The sequence below is a fragment of the Orcinus orca genome, chromosome 7, assembly GCF_937001465.1.
Source record: "Orcinus orca chromosome 7, mOrcOrc1.1, whole genome shotgun sequence".
In the NCBI taxonomy this organism is placed as follows: Eukaryota; Metazoa; Chordata; class Mammalia; order Artiodactyla; family Delphinidae; genus Orcinus; species Orcinus orca.
Genome location: NC_064565.1, coordinates 117,852,475 through 117,877,748, shown reverse-complemented (window position 1 = coordinate 117,877,748; position 25,274 = coordinate 117,852,475). Strand labels below are relative to the sequence as shown.

General features: G+C 48.1%; 1 protein-coding gene across 3 annotated transcripts in view; it reads right to left on the bottom strand.

The window, feature by feature from the left end:
* UBE2F (ubiquitin conjugating enzyme E2 F (putative)) overlaps nt 1-25,274 on the bottom strand; it is a 52,030-nt gene that overhangs the window by 2,286 nt on the left and 24,470 nt on the right. For all 3 annotated transcript variants that reach the window (XM_004262549.4, XM_033424353.2, XM_049712408.1), the window contains 5 exons: nt 16,537-16,604; nt 9,407-9,477; nt 5,646-5,703; nt 4,081-4,113; nt 1,777-1,839 (listed from right to left, as the gene is read on the bottom strand). In XM_004262549.4, the coding sequence (XP_004262597.1) occupies nt 1,777-1,839; nt 4,081-4,113; nt 5,646-5,703; nt 9,407-9,477; nt 16,537-16,604 (293 nt within the window). The remainder of the gene's footprint in view (nt 1-1,776; nt 1,840-4,080; nt 4,114-5,645; nt 5,704-9,406; nt 9,478-16,536; nt 16,605-25,274) is intronic.

Below are 25,274 nucleotides of genomic sequence, written 5' to 3'. Positions count from 1 at the left end.
CCTCTGAAGCATCGCTGAACACCAGGAGCGCAGTCCTGCCTCAGGGCCTTTGCGCTGCCGCTGAGGCCTCTGGAACGCTCCCGCCTGAGGTCCACTTGGTTCACAACCGGCCTCTACTCACATCTTACCAGAAGGGCTTTCCCTGAGAACCCGACATAAAGCAGCAACACCCATATCTGCGAAGCACAATAAAATGAAGTCTGCCTGTAAGCTGCAAGTCTCTTCCTATTTCATACAAAGAGCAGGAAACACCCTTCCGAGAACAATAAAAAATAAACAATCGTAACATGTTTTTTCTCCTCCTGGCTCTATAAGGTTGTTCCCTCCTGACAAGGTTTAGTCTACAGGGGCTACAACTGTTAGTGCTGAGTGGGGACATCCTTGTTGGGCACAATGACAATGACAGGTGGAGTTAGAACTTGAACAGAGCCTCCTGGGGGCCCGCCAGCAAGGCTTGTCAGCACAGCGGACAAACAAAGGCTCCTCCCCGCCAGGGCTGCCCCGAGGGTGTAGATGGCTGACTGCCAAAGGCCAGCGAGGCGAGACTGAAGACCTCGGCCGCCTCCCGGCCTGCTCAGCAGGACGTGGCCTCCTCTGCCTGCCCGACCAGAGGCACCCGCTGACCCTCCGGGGCCACCGCCTGGCTCTCTGCTCCCCGCGTGCCGGGACACGTGCCGGGGGGCCCTCCTGCCTGCCCTTCGGGGCCCTGCTAAGGCCGGCTGTGGTGAACACCACACGTGGCACATTTAAAACGCCCGCGCGCTCTGGCACACGGTAGGTCTTACATGTACAGAAGCAGCTGACCTCAACATTAAGCACGGTATTTAGAACCAGCTTGATGGCCTTTAGAACGTCCTACGTTCAGAGCCACGTCAGCCGATCCAACAGCGTTAGGTGGCTGACTCCTGGGCAGGGCAAGGATTCACAGGGAATGTGGCTCAGAAAACGAAACGTGAGGTCCTGTGACTAAACGGAGTCAGCGCCGCAGAGCTGTCTGCTTAGGCCCGACCAGCTCCGAACAACCTCCAGCAGCCTCACCTCGGCCACACTCGGCCGCCTCCCGGGCTCCTGCCCCAGACCCTGTGCCTTGTGCCCGCACACTGTAAGGATGTGTGTACGAAGGGCATTTACTGCAGCGCTGTCTGTAGCTGGAAAATAATCCCGTGGAAAAACCTGAGTGCCCAGCCATAAGAGAATGGTTGAGAAAAGTACGGTAGAGCCACACCACGGGATATTATTCAACAGCTCCTAAAATGAACGAGTGAGAGTTTATGCACTGACTTGGAGGGAAAAAGCGAAAATACACGAACAACGACAACAAAACAAACACGACCCCATCGCTGTGGGCTCGCGTGCGCCTGCACTCTGGGAAGGTGTGGAGGGCGGTCAGCCCGCTGGGTGGCGGCAGAGGTGGCGGGGGTGGGGGGGTGGGGGGCGGTAACACCCTTGGTTCGGTCTCCCTTCTGTGCTCCTACGCCATCACGCGGTAAAGCGACGGCCGCCTGCTGTAGGTCACTCATACTGAACTCTACCAGGAAACCACACCTAAAAACACTTCTGTCTGACCTCGGGTCAAACACTTTTCTGAGACCACTCACATTTATTATAATACATCATTCATACATTGCTTTAAATTCTAGTCCCATTTAATTCAATGGGATTTAATTCTAGTTAAATTCTAGTCACCATTCTCAGTTTCATACTTATTTAATCAAGGGGCAGTAATTATCTTTTCACCAAATACATCAACCTAGAATATTCCTGTTACTAGCTTACCTTGTCCCGCAAATGATGTTCTGCAGCTTCAATATTCAGTGGGTCATCAAAATTCAAAAGATCCTTAAAAAGAGAGAAACTCAAAGTAAGCAATGGAAAGAATCTGTTTTTCTGCTGTTGCAAGTCTTCATTTTATGAAGCAGGCAACAGAAACCTAATCAGCAAATGACAGAACGACCCAGAGCTGAAAAAACTCCCGAGAACTAAAGTTCCTTTTGATGTAGGAGCACTGAACGTGAGATACTTTTTTCAGATGGTGATTAAACGGTCCACTGAAAGAAGGCAGGGATGTGTTTACTCACGATTATCCAACGTTTGGTGAGGAAAGAGTGACCACACTAATTTCTAATGCTAGTTTTGATACTTGGGGAATGACAAACCACTCTTATTATGAGCATTTCTAAATAAAAAATCCTGTTAATTTTACCTTAAAAATTCATTTTCTCCTTTATTTTGTGATGAACAACTCTGTCTTCTAAGTCTATGTTTCTATTCTGACTTTGCCTAGATTCTCCCTTCACCTTTAACTCACCTCCACAAGCACGGCACTCACAATCCAGTAGGAAGGACGTCTGCAACCCGACCTAACAACATAGGATGGTGCCACTGTGGCCAGGGCTCCCTGGCCCCAGGGAACCAGCACCAGACCCTTTCCACCTTAGAAGAGCCCTGGAATGCTACTCCCCCCCACCCCCAAGAATAATGACGGATTTTAGATTGAAGACCGTGTCTTTCCTTTATACTACCTAGTCCTCTTCTTAAAGGTCAGGGTAGAAACATTTGTTATGTTGAGTCACTGCTTTCCAAAGCCACTGATGGATCATTGTAAAGACAACTATTATTTCTCCTGAGGAGAAATGTTTAATCTGGGGATTGTATTCCTGATTTGGAAATAAATATGGGTGTGACCAATATGTCACAAATACAGCCGGGAAAAATTATAAATCTCTATGATCATTAACAGCTGGGAAATTAGTTCCAAGTCCCAGAAATAGGCAAAAATATAAAGCACGTATTATATGAGAATCCCGGTGCATATAAAGACTCACACCAGACATACAGAATTCTTCATCTTCTTTACCATGTATTTTACCTAAAATGAATATGTGAGTTGGAATAACCGTTATAGACTTCATTAGCAAGTTTGATGGGCTCTTTAGAATTTGGAAGGTTTGGAGTGCTTGGAGAGATGGGGACCCATCAGATGTCCTTCAAAAGAGAAGCAGCACAACTGCCAGGCAGGTTTTAAATCACACTCCAGCCTCTGCATCTCCAGAAGTAAAACTTCATTCACTTCAATGGAGAAGCCAAAAACAATCACAACAAAACAGCTGAGACCAGCAGAAACCTGTCCAGATGGCCCGGTACCCCTTGGGTATTGCCTTCTCCTGGAGATTACGGCAGGTCCCGAAATCAGGAGGTGTTACCGGACCACCCGGTGACATCAGCCGAGAAGGCAGGGGGGGCAGGCACTTAGGGGTCTCCTCTGGGCTCTGCTCTGCTGTCTTTCACTGGCTGAGGACGGCAGGGTGAGGGAGCAGTCCCGTCGTCCTGGGGGCTGTCCAGGATGGCTCGTTTTCATGGGGGGACTTAGGTTTTACCAAAAGTAGCAGAGATTTTTTTTTTTTTTTTTGCCCAGAGACAGATCCCTGAAGCTTATTTCTTTCAAAGCTTCTTTATGATCAAAAAGCCAAAACTCAAAGTAACGAATAATACTATATAAAACTCCAAATACCAGCTTTCCCCCTTTCCCCTTCTCCTACACCTCTTCCCGCCCTCCAGCCCCTGCCTGAGAGGTGCTGTTCTCTGAGGACAGCAAACTTCACTGATTAAGAGAATAATTCTAAGGTTCTGGGTTTGTGAAAAGCCCAAAGGTTGGTGACTACACACTCCTTCTCCCAAACCGGGCCCCTGGGAGCGAAGGAAGCTGTGGACTGGCTGCCGGTGAGAGCGGACGGTGTGAGGTGGGCCAGGCGCTCCCAGAGGGGCCTGCGTGGAGGAGACCACAGCGAGCGGAACTGGCCCACGCCGGCCCCCGGGAGCGAGGCGGCCACGACAGCAGGGCGGAAGTGGGGACGCTCTGCTCCCGCCCCTCCCAGCCACAGGACCTCCCAGAGTGTCACTCCAAAGCCCCCTCAGTTCTTGTCTCACTGCTCCTCTGATTCACAAAAGTGCCAAAGAAAAGGGGGTTTTAGTGCGCCCACACCGCTGGTTTTGATCCCCTCATGTTATCCTTGATGCGATCTTTAAAACCAGGAGGCAGAGGAATCAAGAAAAACTTGGGATTCTGGTCAGCATACTTACAGTAAACAAAGAGTTTAATCCCCAAACAACATCCTGAAATGAGAAAGAAAGACAAAAACAAGTTTCAGGTGGGGATGGTCTCTAAGAGATGAACCAGTTAAGTCAGCATATAGTGGAAGAGGTTAGTTTTCTGCAGGAGTTATTTTAAAAGGTAGGGCCTAGGGCTTCCCTGGTGGCGCAGTGGTTGAGAGTCGCCTGCTGATGCAGGGGACGCGGGTTTGCGCCCCGGTCTGGGAAGATCCCACATGCCGCGGATCCTGTGCTCCGCAACGGGAGAGGCCACAACAGTGAGAGGCCCGCGTACCGCAAAAAAAAAAAAAAAAAAAAAACGTAGGGCCTAGAAAGTTAATCTCAGGCTCCCCCTTGCAACCTGGGGGACAGCATCCAGCGCAGCAGCTGTTACCAGCCATTGCTCGCTTTTTGTGCACTTGGCACAGACTGAGACCTACGAGTGGTTTTAGGTGGGACAGCGTTTGTAATCCATGCCTGACTGAGCCAAAGTGGACATGTGTGGAAAAACGTTACGAGAGAGAGAGGCAGGGAGACGGCACGTGTGATATGCCACACGGCTCTCAGAGCTTCACAAACAGGCTGACTGGAGGCCCACGGCCCTTTCAAGTTGAAAGGTGGGACCATCAGTGTCAGAGCAGCAGGACGGTCACCAGGGAAGACGGTGACTGGCTCAGAAGACCACGCCTTTGTGCTGAAGTGCAGGCTGGGAACACGGCTGCCCCTAAACCCAGTCCCAGGCGATCGCTCTTCTGGGCAGGATCGATCCCTCAGCAGACAGGCAGAGGCTACGACCGTGTGGGACCAGTTCACTACTCAGGCAAAGAAGATGGCAAAAGTCAGGTAGCTGCTTACTACTAGGTGAACACTGCCCAAAAGTCCTGACTCCTTCTGATAAAAGGTCAGGCATGGGGAGAAACTGCAGGTGCCTACGGACAGCACCATGGAAAAGCCCTGAGGCGAAGCACAGCCGGCGGCCTCACGTGGGTACCCACGACACGCACCCCCGAAACCCACTCAAGCCATGTTGGAGAAGCAACTGGGGCCACTTATTTAGTCCCTGTGGCTCCCCTTTCCACCCCCTGCCCCAGCAGAGGGGCCCCCGTGCAGCACACCTGGCTGCACCCTGCCACCCCTCCTCTGTCCAGTGTAACTCAGAGCAGACACAGAACATCCAGCCTTTCCTTCCTCCGTCTCTACCCATGCCTGGCGAGTCTCCACTGCTTAAAGGGGGAGACAACTATCAAAGACTGGGGCGAATAGCAAGACGAGGGTAGAAACAGTAAACCACCGAAGCACAAACCGTAAACGGTAAAGGGCAGAGGGGAGAGGAGATGACCCGACTCCCTAATCCCCGCCCCCAACCGAAGAGAAGTGGGGGCAAAGGAGCTGAGCAGGGCCAGCGCCTGGCCAGCAGCCCAAGGCAGGCGGTGGCGGGTGGGCAGCGTGGGCCCGTCCACCCATGCAGATGGGACAGCGTGGACATCGCTGTCCTTACAGGAGGCTGGCTGCCGATGGAGGGGCATCCGGGGAGTTGTGGGCAAAGGACACGCTACCTTCAGTGTCCTCGTGGGGGCCCAGCCGGTGCCGTCAATCGAATGTTCTCTCAGTAAACTGAAACAGACACAGAAAGGCACAGCGGTCAGCAGGGAGCAGGCTCCGGTCCCGCGAGCTGCTCAGCGTGATTTCTGTCGGAACGGAGGTGCACGTCTCATGCAGTCCGTCTCTCCTCTGTGGCTCCACAGTTTCCTGTGTCGCCACAGAAGGCCTTCTCTGCCTCACGCCTGTATGGGTCCTCCAGTCTAATCGCGAGTGTTATTTTTATGTACTGTACACTCAGCAGGGGAAAAGCATGCTTAAATCAGAACATACAGAGCGCATCTGTCAATTTAACATTCAGAAAAGGATGGTGACAACAATGACAGCGGAGCTTCCTGTTTGTGTGTCAGCAGGACCCAACACTCACCCAGTGCCCCAAGACCAAAGAGGGAGGGGTCCCATGCTACAGAGGAGAAACCAAGGCGCAGGGCAGCACCCGCCCCAGGGCACGCGCCCCCAGATGGAGCTGTAGACTCACCCACGTGAGCACCTAGCACATGATTTTAATAGCTGTTTAAAAAATAAAAGCAGATGAACACAAAATTCTGGAAGGTGCTCACCCATGGGTGGGAGGACCACGCTCAGGGAAGGTCACGTGGGCTCCAGGGGTACGTGATGTGAGCTGACCTAAGAGTCATTTTCATGACTGTTCTATCAACTGCAAATGCACAGCATATACTCTCATATAAATAAGCATTCCATACTTTGAAAAATTACCACTTACTGCCTAGTTTCCTTCTGGTGAAAAAAGGAGCTTGGCATTGTTGAATTATATCACACTGTTGCTTTCACCTGAACCTAACAGCTCCTAAGCTAACACGTCAGTGTGAGGCTTTCCAGGTCATACTTGTTACTGTTAAGAAAATTTTTGAATCAGAACACGTTCAAATTCACAAAAATCAATGACGATCAGGAGAAAACACAAATATGCAGAATTTGAATCAATGCCATAATCTTAATTGCTCATGAAGATCAGTTAGAATAAATAAAACTAACCTACAGCTTACTTCGAGCACCAAAAAGAAAACTCCCATCATGCACCCTAATCCCATCTGCCCGGGGCACGTCTTTCCACCCTGCAGAGGTATCAGTGAGTTGTTGAGATAAAATCTCTACAACTTTTGAATAACTTTTTGGGAACCAACTGCCCAATCCTGGTGCTTTATATGATCCAACGAGAGACTTCTTTACTAAGACAGGGGAAAGAATTATTTCTGATCTAGCTTATCCTTTTCATTTATAGACCTTATTGCAATTTTAGCTATACCCTTGTTTACTTGTTTAGTGCCTGTCTCCCCACCAGCTGGCAGACCCCATAAAGCAGAGATCGCAAACTGCTCCCCACTGTGTCTGGGCTCAACCAACATTAGCTGATGGAAGGCAGGCGGGCAGACTGGGCGACCAGTCAGCGCCCTCTGAGCTTCCCCGTCAACAAGCACAGACAGAGCAGGACTGCCCCTGGAGGCCAGGTGTGCCCATGTCTGGGGGCCGCAGATCTGGGCAGGGTGACACCACGGAGGTTCAGGCCCAGCCTGAGCAGATGGCAGTCCCGAGGGAGCTCAGGTGACAGCCACGTGGCCATCAGAGAGGGTACAGGAAAGGGGACAGAGGATGCCCCAGGGACTACACTGGAAACTCAGGTTCTAGGAGAACAAAAATCTGAAGTGCAACCGCCGGGTTCATGGCCCTGGTCCCTCCAATCCCACAGACATAGCACTGCTGGCCCTGAGCCAAGAGCAGGGTGTGGGCCCTTGGTGGGAGCAGGGCAAGTCTCACTAAGAGAAGCAAAAAGCACCCCTGTGACTAGACCAGACCCCATGGAGCGCCAGGCACGTCATTTCCTTTATTCAGGAGATGCCATGTCCAAAACCATCGCTGGACACTGTCTAGTTTTTCACAAAGAGGTAGTCTTTGTACATAAACCTGGCACACTACTTCCCTCAGTTAAATTCCCAGAGGTGCAGCTGACAGGTCCGAGGGTATATACAAGTTAAATGTAGGCCTTATGGCTGAAGGACCAATGAAAGGTGTACAGGTACACGCACTCTCCAGTGGAACGAGGGAGCCTGTTCTCACACACACTTTGCTTTTGTATCTGCCAGTCTGAGAAGTGGTGAGCGGCATCCCCTTGCTTCCACGTGTCCTCTGATCACCAAGGAGACTGAGCATCAAGCAGACGCTCACCACCCGCTGTGTTTCTCCTATGAATCACCTACTTGTAGGCAATGCTCATTTTCCGGTGGATATGTCCCATCGTTTTCATATTGATTGAAAGGACTGTTTACATACAAAGGATGTAATCTTGCCGATCTTTTCTCTTTCAATTTTGTGCTTTTGTATTTTTAATTTTAATGTGGCTAAACCTATCAATGATTTTCCTTTAAAGTTTCTGTCTTTTGTAGCAGGCTACAAATTTAACCAAATTTAACTACAAATTTAACCAAATTTACATTTAACCATCTGTTAAATTCCTATTATACTTTGCTAATAATCTGATTTCTCAGAAGACTGCAAAAGTGAGTAGAGAAATGCCCTCTCTGGACCTAATTCTGACCGGAGAAGGGGACGTGACAGGAAGTGGAGTGTGGGGAGCCCCCAGGAGAGTGGGCACAGGTGAAAAGCCTGGGGAGACAAGGCCGGACCAGAAACCACTTACAATCTGGACCTGAAGATCATAGATTTTTAAAGTTTCAATATTTAAAGGACAGATACTTAAAAGGGAGGATGACTGACTTATAAAGTGTATTTTTAACTTTTTTTTTTTTTTTTTTGGCGGGATCGTGGTTCCCCAACCAGGGACTGAACCTGGGTCCTTGGCAGTGAGAGCGTGGAGGCCTAACCACTGGACCACCAGGGAATTCCCGTTAACTAGCTATTAAAAAATGAAGCTGATATGAAAGAACAGGGGGCTCCACATACAAACTAAAATGGGGAGATGAATCCTAATGGTTGTCCTCGCAGGGAGGAGCGGTCACAGTGCACGTGTGGGGAGAAGAGGGTAAAAGGACAGGACACAGAGGCAGGGCCTGAGGAGGGACTAGCTCACAGTAAGAAAGCAAAGGACACACCGGAGAAACCCTGTCTGCCTGCTTTCCAGGTTCCCGCAGTCCCGAAGCTGGCAGTGGTGGGGCTGGGGCTTGGCCCGGGGGTCCAGCACCAGAGCCTCTACAAGTTAACCTCACTGCCCTACCAGAGAAAGCGCAAGACGCAGAAAAATAAAGCCCACAAGCTAAATTTACTAAAAAACGACAACAACCAACACTCTATGCAACTCCTCCAGTTCTCTACGTTAGTGACCAGCAAGCTTAGGCGGCAGGAAGTCACTGACCCCTGACCATCTGCCATTGGAAGGGTGGGGACCCAGGCACGACTGGGAAAGAGTATCCTGCTACGAAAGTGCTCCTATGCGCATCCAGACGATTTGGGAAAGAGGACATTTAAATACAAGTGCCTGGGTCTTCTGAAGCCTCCCGTCCACATCCCCCCACCCTGGATTCCATTACTCATATTCTCCCCTCTTAGCTAAAATCAGCCAGACGGAGGGAAAAGGGTAAGGGCCCTCGACGGGGGCACCTGGGTGGACCGCAGAGTGCAGCCAGAAGCCTCCCTAACATCGGCCCAGCCTCAAGGTCTCCTCTCGGGGGAGATACCGTGTAGAAAGCCCATCACTCACACACGGTGCTCACAACACGGAAGACGGGAACGCAGATAAACTCACCTGAGACATATCTCGCCTGTCTCTGTGATGTTGGGGTGCCAGATCCTGGTCAGGCATCTCACTTTAGGAGGCTGCAACACAGAAGGAAGAGATCACAGGCTCTCCAGAGCCTTCCACGTACCCCGCCCAGGGCCTTGTCTCACCACTCACATGGCTCAGCAGGCACCGGCTCCGTCACCCCCGCAGCAGTGTTTGCACACTGCATGCACCGCGCCACTCGCACGGGTAAAGCCTGCCCGCACCCCGAACAGGACCCCTCTGCAGGCCCCGGGGCTGCCGGCGGCTGGGCTTCTGCGTCCTCTGACCCTGCCTGGGCCTAGGCTGTGCAGGAGGAGCCACGGCGCCCTCCGGGGAGGAGCTCTGCAGCCTCCAGGCCCCACTGCCTACGGGAGCCCGCGGCCTCCTTGACGCTACGTAGCTGAGCTATGGCTGAAATACTGCCCCTCACGGCGGCGCTGGCCCCCTCTGTGCGTGTCTCTGAAGGCGTGGTTGTCATTTACTTTCTTCTCGGTGCAAGTCCTAGCCCACTTTATACTTAAAGGAGGAGACAACGAACACAAGTACATGGGAATGAGGCACATCAGCAGTACTCAGGGTGAAGCATGTTTGCATAAAACTGTTCTTTTACTATTACTCTGTTTTAAAAGCAATCCATACTCACCTAAGAAAACAACAAAAAGGAAAGCTATCTGCACATCTACAGATATAGAGAATATAAAACTCTCCCCAGAAATAATCTCTAGTAACACCTGATGCACATGTTGGAGCCTCTGTTCTAGGCGACACACAGGTGCGTGTGATGCACATTCATTTTTCTTTACGGAAGTAGGGAAATGTGCTATACATTTCTTTTCCACGTTTATTTTTGTCACCATTTCAGATGACTTTGGGCTTTTGTGCATTCCACGGTACAAACACTAGTATTTAACAAGCCAGTTCCCTATCATTGGACGTTTAGGTTGCTTCCCACTTCCACTACAAACCTGCTGGATCAACGCTGTCTTCATTCGCATCCATGATATTTCCCCAGGATGAAGGCCAGGAAGGGGAGGGGCTGCCAGAGAGCAGGCTGCGCACTCAGCGCCAAGTGCCCTCGCCTCCAGAGAGGCCGTGAGCCCACCCACCTGCAGCGGGTGCGCCTCTTCCCCAGGCCCAGTTCCACCGCGAGGTGGCCTTGCTTTGAGGAGCTTGACAGTCGTCTCACAGAATCTCACCAGACAGCTCATCTCACAGATACGAAACCTTCGTCATCAAATTTTTATCTTTGATACCAATCTAGAAAATCTTTCACCATCCAGATCTTCTCCTGTACTATTTCTAGTACTCTAATAGTTTCAGCTCCTTATTTGTATAAAACAAACATATTTTTCAGTACCCTCGTAAGTTTTCTTCCTGATTTCAAAACACCATGACATCAGAATGTCAAATATGTCATGTCACCTAGACTCCCCAAAATGATTAATCCAACCATGCAGATGTAGGCGTCTGAGGATTACAGAATTTAGGTTCACAGTGAGCTGAGATCAACTGAATATGCTCATTTGCTTTCCTGCAAGTAAACAGGAATGCATTCGACAGAAGGAATGCTAGCACAGCCTGCACTTTCAGCAGGGCCTTCAGGCTGAAGAGGGAAGGTCAGCGTCACTGGCGCTGTACATATTGGTAAATCTCTCTAATGAACACTGAACGCAGGTAACCTACTGGGTAGAGCGCATCACCAACTCAGGATCTGAAGGGACTGAAGGCTCACCCCCTCCCTCCCCTGAGGCCCCAACACACAGTCACCCCGCCAAGTGTCCACGCGGCTCCAAGGGTCCGACTGCACTTGCCCCTCTCCTCCTTGTCCCTTCACACCGTCCACAGTTAGATGTTGGTGCAGCCGCCCCCCCGGCCAATGGCCCTCGTAACAGCGGTACCCCACAAAGAGAGCAAACCTCTGCACCAGAACTGTGGTCCTGGATTCTGACACACACTTTCTAAACTGAACCATTCTTGTAGACCCTTACCGCCCCCAAAGCAAGACCAAGAAATACCAGCTCCACCTCCTACCTCAGTGGTGGCATGACCAGCCATCCCATCACATAGCTAAGGGTTTAGTATATGACAAAGACTGCAGTGCAAATCAATGGGAAAGCAGGGATTCTTCAGTGGACAACTGGCTAACCATTCGGAAAAGTACAGTTAGATATTCACTTAGAGCTTTATTCCACATAAACGACACAGAACTCTAAGAGGACTAGAAGAAAACGTGGATGAGTTATCTTGGGGTCTGAAGGTCTGTTTTAAGCATTTCACAACATGAAAAATTCAAGAAGGAAAAGTAGATTTGACTACAGTGGTGAAAAAAAACCCACAAACTTTTATAGAACAACAACAAAAAAGAAAAACAGGAAAATGTTTACAGCACAGCTAAGTAAACTAAGAAAAAGTTTCATATAATTTCTATATAAGAACTCTTATAATAAAAAAAAAATACCTCAAAGGAAAAAAAGGGCTAAGCACATAACAACAGCTCATAAAAGACATAAAGAGCTAATAAGTAGGAAAAAAATTTAGCATCCTACTTATTTAAGAAATGAAAATTCAAATGACATTTAGATACCACTTATTTCCTCCCAAAATAGCAAAAAGAAAAAAAATAATGAAAATATCCCACGTTGGTAAGGGTTTAGGAAAAAGGGAATTTTCAAACACTGATGGTGGGGATGTCAACTGGAAAAACTCTCTGGAGGGTAACTGGATAGTACTAATAAAAAGCCTTAAAATTAGCATCAGTTACTCAGTACCTGTAATTCCACTTCTAAGAATTTATCCAAAGACAGCGGCAGGCATGCACAAGCTGCTGTCTAGGACATGTATCACAGCACTGCTTATTCCAGGGGTCAGTAAACTACAGCCTATGGACCAAATAAGGCCAGGCCTGTTTTCACGTGGTCTATAATCTAAGCATGGCCTTTACAGTTTTAAAAGGTTGTTTTAAAAAAAGAATATACGACAGAGACCATATATGGTCCACAAGGCCTAAAATATTTACTATTTTGCCCCTTACATAAAGTCTGGTTCATATAATCAAAATATTGGTCAGCCAGTGATCAACTATAAAGGATTAGTTTAAAACCATGATACATCATACAATTAAGTGTTCTTACTAATGATGATGTCATTATATATTAAGTGACGTGATAACATACGTTCTCACGATATGATGACATACTGTCCTATAAAAAAAACCCAAGTTACCAAGCTATGTGTAGCGTGATCCCACTCGTATGTATGATTATATATTGTGCATAACATACATCAAAAAGTTAACGGTGATCATCTCTGGATGGAGAGATAACAGGTGATTAATATTCTATTTTTGCATAGTGGTATTTTCTCAATTTTCCACAGAGTATAATAAATTACATAAAAAGAAGAGGGGTGACTGGGTATTCAAGTGTTACTTGTGGTACCTCCGGTTCTCCTCCTTCTGGAAACGTGGCAGGGCAGCCCTTCCTGACCCCTCTCAGGGCTGGTCACGGTCACATTACTCGATTTGGTTGCATCACATAACCTCACTTCCAGGGGGAGAGAAAAGCCGCATTCCTTTCTCCTGCTTCAGCACACGGTTTCCTCTGACCACTCACAGCAAAATGCCATGGGAGCATCGTGAGGCCTGGGACATCACAGCCAAGCTGCCATCTGCACTCAGGCCTCCTCCGGGCATCCCCATCACATTGGTTCGTCACTGTTTCTGTGTCCAGAGACTTAGCTTCTTCAAAGGCCGCTCGACTCTCATCTCCAGCCTACAGTGTCTGACACAGAACCCAGCGCATTTTAGGAGCTCATTAAACGTCAGTCAATCATTGCAGCCTATTTCTAGGACTGAGAGAGATTATGAGGCAGCTGGAGACTGTGAGATAAAGTTCAGGGAAAAAAGGACAAAGATCCCGAGGAAATCTGCCTTTCAGCTGCTGGGGCGGAGGGGTGTGAGGGGTGAGGGGGCACCAAACAGGTGTATTCTTTCTGTTCTAAAAAAGTTTATTCTAAAATAATGATCTACTTTACTGCTTAAAAGGTTTTCATTCACAACCTTAATAACTGACCTTAATTATAGGAACTATAAGTGTTAGGGGTTAAAAACAAATTCCTCATGAAGTACAGAAATCATGTAAATTATGGCATTAGAGCAAATGAATCCTGAGAAAGCTCCGCAAAGCCCTTTCAGGCTGACTTGCTAAAAACTGGCTGTATCTCCTCATCCAGATGAAACATGAATTCCTTCAAGTCTGCCCTCATAATCTCTACCCATTTGCCTGTAACCTTTCATATGCTGGTTTAATCTGCAACACCATAAACTTGTTGGGGGGCAGAGAGCATGCCAAGCACGGGATGCCTGGTGTGGCAGCCCCCGCCCAGCACTGGAAATACAGTGAGATTAAGACACCTCCAGACTCCTCCTTCAGGGAGCAGATGGTCTAGTGAAGAAAGACGCTAAGAAGAATTCTGTAGATAAAGCTTAACCGCAGAAAAGGTGAACAGAACTACCTCTGTATCACTGAAGAACTTTACCTCACGCACCCTGGAGGCAGGGCAGCCCTGTGCACCCTGCGTGAGCTTGTGACCCTCACTGGCCTGCTGGTAAGGCAGCTGCACCACCTCTGCCTGGATGAGAGGCAGAGAGGCCCTCACGGCAGCAGGGTGGCGTCTGGATACAGCCCCGAGGGCCTGGCCTCCCAGGGCTTCCTGGCTGGAGAACATGGGTCTCCTTCCCGATGAAACAGGACTAGCCCATCATTTAGAAATTTTCCAAAGGAGACAGAAACTAAAACCTAGAAATGTAAGGTCTTTATATGCCACCAGTTAATACAGGAAAAGTGTCTTGGAGGCTCAGTGGCTTTCTATCCTCTGTTTATTTCATTTCCTACTCCTCTGCTTCTTAAACGGGGAGTATGACAAACATTTTCTCACTACCAACCGGCCACCAGGTGCGGTGGGAAGGACACACATTAGGAAGCCGGGCAGCTCTGGACAAGAATCAGCTTTGGCAGTTGAGCCACCTAGACCGGCAAAGCCAACAAGTTCTTAACTTTACCTTTCTGAGCCCTAACTTCCTGATGGGAAAGATATGAACATTAATGTCACCGAGAGAACTACTGGAGAGTGACATAAGGTAAAACTGAGTGGAGGCACCTGACACACAGAAGCCCTCGACAAACTCTGTTCCTTCCTTGACGTTTCTGAGGTTTTGCTTTCTCCTCACACTTGGAAAAAGACACTCTGCCACTAAATGATGCCAGTGCACCCGAACCACGGTTCTCAGCCCCGCCAAATTCACTGCTTTTCTGAAGACTGTCACAAACTCACCGCCCTTTAATTTTAACATTCTCTAGGTGAGTAACCCACGGATATGGCATATGTCCAGAAGGTTAGAGAGTCTAGAGTTTTAAGTACCGCACGTCGGGCTGTTTCCAGAAACCATTAAAACAGCCCCAAATCCTTAATATGTGCGCACTTAAACCAAGTTCTCAAACTGCTCTCACCTGAGGGAGTGCAGTGCTCTGTCAGGCCAGGTTCCCCTGTTGGTGATCAGGGAAATAGGGGAAGTCTCAGCGGGTGGCTGGTTGGCTGGATTGACAAAGACCTGAAATGCATATTTTCCTGTCTTCACTTAAAAATTAAATTTATTTTTTGTTTTTCTTGGACTGCTAACTCTTCCATCCTCATAAATTACATTTCCAAAAGAACTTTTAATACAGTAGCCCAGTAAAGATCAATTTCCATAGATAAAAGTTTGGCTTTAAACAAACGAGTGTTAGAGCCACTGAACTAGACTTGGGCGGTGGAGATGGGCCGAGGTCGCGGGGAGCAGGTGATTCCCCCTGTCAGAAAAGGAGGGAGCAGTTACTGCAGGGAAAGCAACGGGACACACGCTGTGCCCGATTCCCACAGCCTCAGGTTAACAGGAGACTGAACTTTACCATCAGATTTTTCTTTCCTAGTCGACAGGCCAGAGAAGGCTGAGGAACATCACGGGGGGAAAGATGTATATCACATCGGCAGAGCTGGCCACGTGCCAACCTCGGCAGCTCAGGGATGGAGAGGGCCCGCGTACCACGCCCACTCCGGCGCCCGACTCAGGGGTGTGCGGTGCTGTTCCGAACCTTCAGTGATTTCTCACAGCCACAGTGAAAATGCCCCCAAAACCCCAAATCTGAGTTTTCTCACCTCTCCACTATTCCCCAAGCCTGATTCTTCATTCAAGTAGACCTGGTCAACTTGACCTGTACACAGGTTGCCAGTTCTCATTTCCATACCCACTGACACAGTTGCAGAGACGTCCTCGTCACCTAGAACACCCGCCCCAGTTGTGCATGAGCCAACCCGAGACAGGACGACTCCAATTCTAGTTCTCCTCAGAAGCTTAACTGGCCCCGACCACTTTCCAAAAGTGACCCTCTCTCTTCCTTCTCTGAATTCCTCTAAAGCATTCTCCTATTATTAACCAATATCACTGTCTGCTACTTACCACTTTTATCATTTTATGATAACTTCCTACACTTTCTCTCACCTTCCTAATGGGTCGGCATGTTCCTTAAAAGCAAAGACAGATGTGACAGCACTTGGCACGGTTATTACTGGGAGGGTCCTGGAGGGATCAACATGTAGCTAGGGGTGTAAATCACTCATAATTTGAAACTACAGGTCATTATTCTTTTCCAAAATTCTAAAACGCACATTTTATACACTTCTGGAATTGTGCTGTTATACCATAAACAAAACTACAGTTTAAAATAAAATGCTCTTTTCTCCAGTGCCAGAATCTAACAAGATTTGCGTGAAATACCCAGGCAGCCCCCTTCAGAGGTGCCAGCCTCGGGGGGGGGTAATTCCAGCCCCGGCAGAGCTGCACCCCAGCACATACTGGCACACGGTACTCGCAAGCACTTGTTGAGAAAGGGAACCTCTCCGCTAACACTCTCAAGAATGCTGATGAGGGGCATTAACCACACAAGTGTCAGCCATCTCGTGCTCAGTCCCAGGACTGGGTGGGCTGCACTCGGACACAACGCGGGGGGACTGCCGGGCCCTGTGACGGCCACCCGCCACAAGAAGGGGGAACAGCGGCTCAAGCGCGGGCTACTCACCACCATGTTGTATGCATCAGGAACTTCAGTTTCAAACTGAAATTTTCCACCCTGGTAGTAACCCTCATCTATCAAAAAACACAAAACAAAACAAAAAAATCCTTTAAATTAAAAAAAAAAAAGGAAACAAAAGGCAAACACTATGTTAGCATATGGCAAATACAGAGAATTAAGAGTTGAAAAAGAGGACTGCAGGGCTCCTTTGTTACTCCACCAGCCTCACCCCTGACCTGACGGTTACAAGTCAGCCCACACTGACTGGCGCCTGCAGCGCTCTCCTCCTCACTGGCCACGCGCCCTCGGGGAAAAGGGAGGCCTCCCCTGGGAGACTGGCCCCCTCCCTGCGCTCAGCCCCTCGGTCCCGGCCCGCGGCACCCAGTGCCTCCCCTCAATGACACGTGACCACCTTGCTTCAGCACTCGGTCACCTGTGTGCCGCTGGTCTCCCCACGAGAATCAGCTCCACGGGGGAGGCAGGCTTGTGCTGACTGCTTTTCCCCGGTGCCCGGCATGTGGCTTCCAGTCACTCGGCAAACACTGACTGAGCATGGACCCTCTGCCAGGCCCTGCTCCAGACCCTGGCCGGGGACACGGCAGTGAACCAGCCAGACAAAATCACCGTCTCAGCGACTGTGCCCGGTCAGCACTCGTGGGCTGGCTGGCCGAGCGCTTGGTACAGCCTTCAGAACAGAGCAGGCCCTCTGGAAAGGGGCTGGAGGGTACGCAGAAGAATGTCCAGGGTCAGAGCGGCACCGCCGTGTCCCCCCCGCCGCCCCAGGTCTGCAGACCCCACAGCTCAGTCCCAACTCCCTCGCTGCGCCGCCCACCTCTCTGCCTCTCCTGGAGTCCGCCGTCGGTGGGCTCGGCTGAGTTGCAAGCGCTGCTGGTGTGGCTGCCAACAGAGGGCGCTCCAGCACGAATGCCCCCCACAGGAGTTAAATTACTCTGAACTTCACAATTTGATAAAATTACCACCATCTTTAAAACAAATGTTCAACTTCCTCTAAAATATTATCATCGTGAACAAATCAGCAATATTACATTTTATCACTTCCCTCAGCTTTTTATATAAAATGAACATTTAATAGGAAGTTGTTGGTCTCAAACCAGCCACTAAAAAACCATTTTTCTTCTTTAAGGGCGTTGAGATTGTGTCAACATTTATGTCTGTCCCGCAGTTAGAACTCGCCTTATCTCGCTGTGTTACACAGGGAGCCCTCTGTGCCCTGGAGCCTACTCCCTCCTTCCTGCCAGGAACCATACGCCAGTGTCTTCCAGCCAGGGTACGGGTACTGCGGGGAGGACACACTGTCCACGGGGTATGTGGGCACTGACAGCTTTAACAGAATCCACTTCTAGATGGCCAGTGTCCACGAGTGCCCTATCATGAAATCAATCTGCCCAACAGTACTTGTGAGGCCAAGGAGTCATGCCAGCTGCCCCTTCCCACCTCCCCTTTCACTGTCTTTCTCCCACTTGTAACAGAAGGCCTCCTGCTCATCTAGCCTCTCCCTGTGATGCACTGCACCAAGGTGTGATGCACTGGTCACAGTAAAGCTCCTTGAATCGAGGCACTATGCAGGGTTGTGCCTTTCCCTATCTTACACCCATTTCTGTAAAGGGCAAAGCATGGCGTTAAAGATAAGATGTCCCAGTTCAAGTTGGAATGTCTTGAAGTTAGACACACGTGGAGCCTGATGGCAGGGATGATTAGATTTCATTTAGTAATGTCAATCACGGGACTACTGGAAAAGAATGCCTCACCCCCATGAGAAGCAAGCGAAGAGGGTGCCAAGAAGCAAGAGGCCCGTGCCTTCCCCCGCGCGGTGCCAGCCCTGCACCTCACCTCTCCACTAGGGGTTAAACTCGGAAGTCAGGCAGCTGTTGGAGACATCTTAATTTAGACGCTTCGCCAGAGAGAGAGTCTTGGCAGTTAGAACTGGTCCTGCCTACTGATGCACACGGCAGAAATTTCTGATACACTGAATGAGCTAAATCTGCAGCCACGAGTTTTTGTAAACCCTAAGTTTTTAATATATATTGGTAGGGGTAAGATGAAATTAATATCACAATTTTCTCAATGCTTTCTGAATATTTCAGGTAACATGAGAGGCCGTCAAGTGAAGAATGATGGGTATGATTAGCGGTCGGTTGGCAGGTCTTAGGAAAGTGGTTTTGGTGCGTACCTCGGAAAATGCAACACAAAGGGATTCTAATGACTGGGTTTGTAAAGCCATTTCCAGCCAGGTGGTTCCCAACTCTTTGCTTTCAACAAAATAGAAGAAGGAACCTAATCTAGTAATCAGCTGAAAGACCACAGTAAAATACCTTGTATGATTTTTGGCCCCTAACTTTGAAGTCCAGGGACACAAAGACGTAGTGACAACAAACACCTTCCGTGCCTGCCTACTTATTTATATGAACAAGCAGTTCTCAGTGTCTATACCTACAAAGACAAAAGGAAGGAATAAAACTGATATTGACCCCTTCTTTCTGGCATTAAGTAACATCGTTCACAAGCACATCAACTAAATCAGAAAAATGCTAAGAGCAGCCTCTCGCTCTCAGATACATCTCCGATGAAACGCTATTGTGTTTAGTAACCATCACTATTTATCCAACAAACATTTGGTGAGTGTTACTATGTGTCAGGCACTGTTCTAGGCACCACCAGCAAGAGACCTTCCTGCCCTCATGAAGCTTACATTCTAGTGGGAAGAAACAAAGTAAGTAAGTTAATCATATAACAGAAAGTGAAAAAGGGCTGAGGGGCCAGGAGGTGGGAGGAGCTGCAATTTTAAATAGGGAGGTCTGAGAGTGAAGGCTGGAAAACGGAGGGTATCCAGGAGAAGAACACTCCAGGTATGGAAGAGTGGTGAGAGACCCATGAGAGCGCCTGATGCATTCAGGGCACATGCAGAGGCCAGAAGGTGAGGCAAGGGAAGGGGAAGCTGCGGCTGCAGAGGTAGCAGGCCTGGCCTCGCAGGCCACTGCTAAGTGCACTGGCTCTTATTCAGCAAGGCAGGGAGCCACAAGAGGGGCCTGAGCAGAGGAGGGGCAGGACCACAGAAACATCATGCTGGTTAGGAGCAGGGTAGGAGCAGCTGGAATAGAGATACTCTGATGGTAGCAACACCAGGATTTGCTGGCAGATTAGGGGTGGGGTGGGGAAGAAAGGAGTCGAAGCCCTGCGCTGTTTGACCCTGCAATGGAGAAGGGCAGAGCCGTCACCTCGAAGATAAAAAGACTGCAGAGGGCACAGGTGCGCCAAGTCCAACATCAGATTTGAGATTAATTTGAGATTTCATGTCAACAACCAAGCGGAGACACTGATCGCAGCTGGCAGATCTTTCTGGACAGATCTTTCTGGAGTGTAGGGGAGAGGTCAGGGCTGCATGCGAGGTTTGGGAGCTGTGTATAAGAGCATCCAGATTTCATGAGCTGGCGAGGTCCCCAGGGGCCTGACTATGGAGGTCCAAGGACAGTACAAAGCCTTGAGGCATCCCCGACTTGGGTCAGGAGACGGGACAGGAGGGGCAGTGGCAGCAACAGAAGAAAACCAGGAGCCAGAAGCTGGTACAAACAACAACTGTAACAATCGTTCAAAAGAAGATGCTCAACACCCAGGAGTCTCACAGTGGTAGGAACTTCTTAAATAAATATAAATATATAGTTACAAAACAGTATGACAGGGTGAAAAAATTCTTATAGGCAGAGGAATGTTTATATTAGGATAAAATTCTGTGAGACGAGTGAAATAAAAATATATGAGTGCAAGGAGAAAAGGCAGCCACGAACATTTTCCAACCATTAAAGTGGAGCCTGTTCATATACATATGTTTTTTTTTAATGCATGATGGTGGGTGTAGCCATGGTATTTAGATTCTACTGGAAACATTTTAAAGAGTAAAATAATACTTTCCCCTTTAAATGTCAATATTTACAGCACACTGGAAATTACACTCTATGCAAATTTTAAACTTAAGGGCAGGAAAAACACAATTTCTGCCAAGATAACCTTGTAGATCAGGGGTCGGCAAACTCTCTGAAAAGGGCCAGGCGCTACGTACCTGGGGCTTTGGGCTACAGGTCTCTGTCATGTACTGTTTTGTTTTATTTTTTATCTTTTTAAATAGCCCTTTGAAAATGTAGAAACCATTCTCGGCTCGAGGGCTGCACAACTGGCCCGGGGTGGGCTTTGGCTCACAGGCCTGGCTTGCCCACACTCAGGTGAAAATATAGCAAAAGAAAACCGCGGCGCCAAGCTGAGCGACACTGAGCGCCTGTGCAGCGGGCTCACTGAAGAGGGAGAGCCTGTGGGGCGGGCGTTACGGAGACCTGAAGACAAGCACCGCCAGCAGCACAGCAACAAGCACGCTGACACGTGGAGCGTGGACCACGCGCAGCCGCTGGAAGCTCTGCTCACGTACCCAGTCCGCCACACTGCGGCTGCTTTAAAGGAGCCACTGAGGCACATGGACTGAGTACCAGCTGCTCCACAGCTGGCAGGCCGCTTCAAATCAGGTGGTGTCACAGGGACCTGGGGATGAGCGGGTCAAGGGAAAGGAGACAGAGTGGGGGTGGGGGGGCGCGAGGGGAGCAGAGAGAGGAAGGCCGCTGGGAGCAGAGGAGGAGCCAGGCCGGGCGGAGCTGCAGACAGACCCCGAGTCAGCTGTGAGAGAGGGGTGCTGAGATTCAGAGGAAACCGCGAACATGAGGAAAGAAATGGAGAAGACATTTTAGATGTAGTAAACAGAATATCAAGAGCTAAAAAACATAATATCTGAAACGAACACTTCACTGGATGAGCCTCAGAGTCAATCAAGCGCTGCAGGGATTTGCCTGGCGTCCCGTGGTTAGCACTCGGCACTCTCACTGCCAAGGGCACAGGTTCAATCCCTGGTCAGGAAACTAAGATTCCACAAGCCGTGCAGTGTGGCCAAAAACAAAACAAACAAAACTCAGCAGAAATAGAAACGATCCACAGTGAGGCACAGAGAGAAAAGTGAACAAAACCTTCTGACCCCAATGGAAGTCTAGTTTATATGTATAGGGAATATACAGGTAAGCGATATATATTTTGGGGGGGCTTCCCTGGTGGCGCAGTGGTTGAGAGTCTGCCTGCCGATGCAGGGGACACGGGTTCGTGCCCCGGTCCGGGAAGATCCCACATGCCGTGGAGCAGCTGGGCACGTGAGCCATGGCCACTGAGCGTGCGCGTCTGGAGCCTGTGCTCTGCAACGGGAGAGGCCACAACAGTGAGAGGCACGCGTACCGCAAAAAAAAAAAAAAAAAAAAAAAAAAAGAGAGAGATATCTTCTTTAAAGTTTTACTTGGGGATATGCATACTTTTTAAATATTTATTTTATTTATTTTTTTATTTTATTTTTTTTTTGGCTGTGTCGGGTGTTAGTTGCGTGTGGGCTCTTCGTTGTGGCGCTCAGGCTTCTCTCTAGTTGCGGCGTGCAGGTTTTCTCTTCTCCAGCTGTGGCACACGGGCTCCAGAGCACGTGGGCTCTGTAGTTTGTGGCACACAGGCTCTCTAGTTGAAGTGCTTGAGCTCAGCAGTTGTGGCATGGGGGCTTAGATGCCCCACAGTATGTGGGATCTTAGTTCCCGGACCAGGGATCGAACCCGCTTCCCTGCATTGGAAGGTGGATTCTTTACCACTGGACCACCAGGGAAGTCCCTAGGTAAGAGATATTAACATTCGTATATCTAACTGGAGTCCCATAAAGGGGTTATAGATAAAATATTGAAAGAAATGTTGGTCAGTTATTTCTATATATGCTTTTTTCTTTTTTTTTCTTTTTTTTTTTTTTTGCCGTACGCGGGCCTCTCACTGTTGTGGCCTCTCCCGTTGTGGAGCACAGGCTCCGGACGCGCAGGCTCAGCGGCCACGGCTCACGGGCTCAGCCACTCCACAGCATGTGGGATCTTCTCGAACTGGGGCACGAACCCGTGTCCCCTGCATCAGCAGGTGGACTCTCAACCACTGCGCCACCAGGGAAGCCCCGGTCAGTTATTTCTAAATTTGATGAAAACTGTAACTCACAGATCCAAAAAGGTCAATAAACCCCAAGTGAGATAAACAGAAAGAAAACCACATCAAAGCACATCATAATAAAACTGCTAAAAACTGTGACAAAGAGAGAACATTAAAAACAGCCAGAGAATAAAATGCATATCACATAAAATGAAACAAAGAATCACCACTAACTTCTTTTTTTTTTTTTTTTGCGGTACATGGGCCTCTCAGTGCTGTGGCTTCTCCCGTTGCGGAACACAGGCTCCAGACGCGCAGGCTCAGTGGCCATGGCTCACGGGCCCAGCCGCTCCGCGGCATGTGGGATCTTCCCGGACTGGGGCACGAACCCGTGTCCCCTGCATCGGCAGGCGGACTCTCAACCACTGCGCCACCAGGGAAGCCCACCACTAACTTCTTATAAGAAAAAAAAATGTCAGAAGGCAGTAGAATGATATCCTTAAAATGCTGAAATTGTCAACTTAAGAATTCAACATTCAGCAAAGCTGGCAGAATTCATCATTCAGCAAATCTGCACTACAAAAAAAAATCCAAGGACGTTCTTCAGGCAGAAGAAAAATAACAGATGGGACCTCAGATCTACAAAAAGGAATGAACGCTGTTAAGTGGTAAATATGTTGATAAATATATGAAGAAAATATAATTATCTAAAACAAAAATAATAACGTATTGTGGGTTATAACAAATGTACAGTAAATGAGACTGTATGATAAAGGTTTGGATGGGGAAATGGAAGTATAGCAACATAAGTCTAAGCTTCCTCCTTCAGAACTAAAGAAAGACGAGCAAATTAAACTGAAAACGAGCAAATATGAGAAAACAAAAAATATATTAGAGGAAAATCAATGAAACCGAAAACTGGTTCCTTGCAGAGACCAATAAAATTGATAACCTCTAGCTAACCTGATCAAGAATATAGAAAACGGACATTTTCAATGGCAGGAATTAAAGAGGGGATTATCAACACAGACTCTACAGAACTTAAAAGGGTCAGAAGATGTTAAGAGCAACCTTATACCAATAAATGTGAAAATGTCGATGGTATGAACAAATTCTTTGAAACATACAAATCACCAAAGCTCACTCAAAAATAAGAAGCCCAAGTTAACCCCTATCTAAGAAATTTTATTCATACAGTACTTAAACTCTTACCACAAAAACAAAACAATAAAATACTAGACCTAGGTGGCTTTACTGGCGAATTCTATCATTTAATAAAGAATTAATAGTAATTCTACATAAAACTCTTCCAGGAAACAGAAGGGAACACTTCCCCATTCATCCCAGGAAGAGTAAGGAGGGGAGGGGAAGGAAAGAAACTAGAGCCTTATCTTGCACCATATGCAAAAATTAACTCAAAATGGCTCACAGACCTAACTTTAAAACCTAAAGCTATAAAACTCCTTAAAAAAAAAAAAAGGAAATCTTTGCATTTCTTAGGACACAAAAAGCACTGTATTAGTTTTGTATTGGTTGCTGTAATAAATTACCACAAACGTAGCAGCTTAAACAATAAAAAATTACTATCTTTTGTAGGTCATTTGTCCAAAATGAATCTCACTGGGCTAACATAAGAGCTGGCAGGGCTGCATTTCTTTCTGGTGGCTCTAGGAAAAATCCACTTCCTTCACTTTCCAGCTTTAAGCAGCCACCTGTATTCCTTCCTCCACCTTCAAAGTCACTGATGGCCAGTGGAAATCATAACACATGCACCAACATGGATGACTCTCACAAGCACTGTGCTCAGTGAAAGAAGCCATGGACAAAATGCTACATACTGGCTGGGGCCATTTATATGACATTCCGGAAAAGGTAAAGCAACAGGGCAGAAATCAGATCAATGATTGCCAGGGGCTGGGGGTGGGGAGAGGAAACTGACTACAAAGGGGCCCAACTTTTGAGCTGATGGAAACATTTTATGTGTATCTTGATTGTGTTGGTGTCTACACAACTGTATGTGTCTGTCAAAATGTAGAGAACAGTACACCTAAGAACAGTGGCTCTACTGTCTGTAAATTATACCTTACTAAACATGATTTTTAAAAAAGATACAGGTAAATCCTGCTACATAAAAGGCACCATCAGGTGGTCCAGGAAAATGAAGGGGCGCTGGCGATTTTACAATGCCAAAAAGCTCAACATTTAAACAGCACGTCATTTTTAAATATTTTATATAATTATACACATTTTTACTGGTAACCATAAGAATATATATTTAACCATGGTAACGAATGGCTTCTAAAACAGTACGTCAGACATTTAATTGCACACCAACTCCTAGAAACCTGAGCATCCCAAGAGAGAATTTGCCTCAGTTTTACGTGCGAGGCAGAGGGCAGAAATCAGTATACATCGGACAATCAGAAAACAGTATATATCGGACAACATGTCACCTACTCAGCAGTAAGCAGAGACATATTGCATCAACACAGTTCTTGCAAGCAAGCAAGGAAAAGAGCAGTGAATGTTTCCTTAACAAAAGTTAGCTGATGTGAAGGCAGATAACCGACTGTCTCAAGAGCAATCACCACGTATCTATTATATATGAAGGGGGGAGAACTGCCACCTGCATTTCCAGGATGATTTGAAAGAAAAGACTCCATCAGGGAAAAGTCTGTCCCTCATGATGGGTATCCCTATAAAGCTAAAATCACCCTAGAAAGCACCAGGGCTGAGAGCACACATTCTGTGTC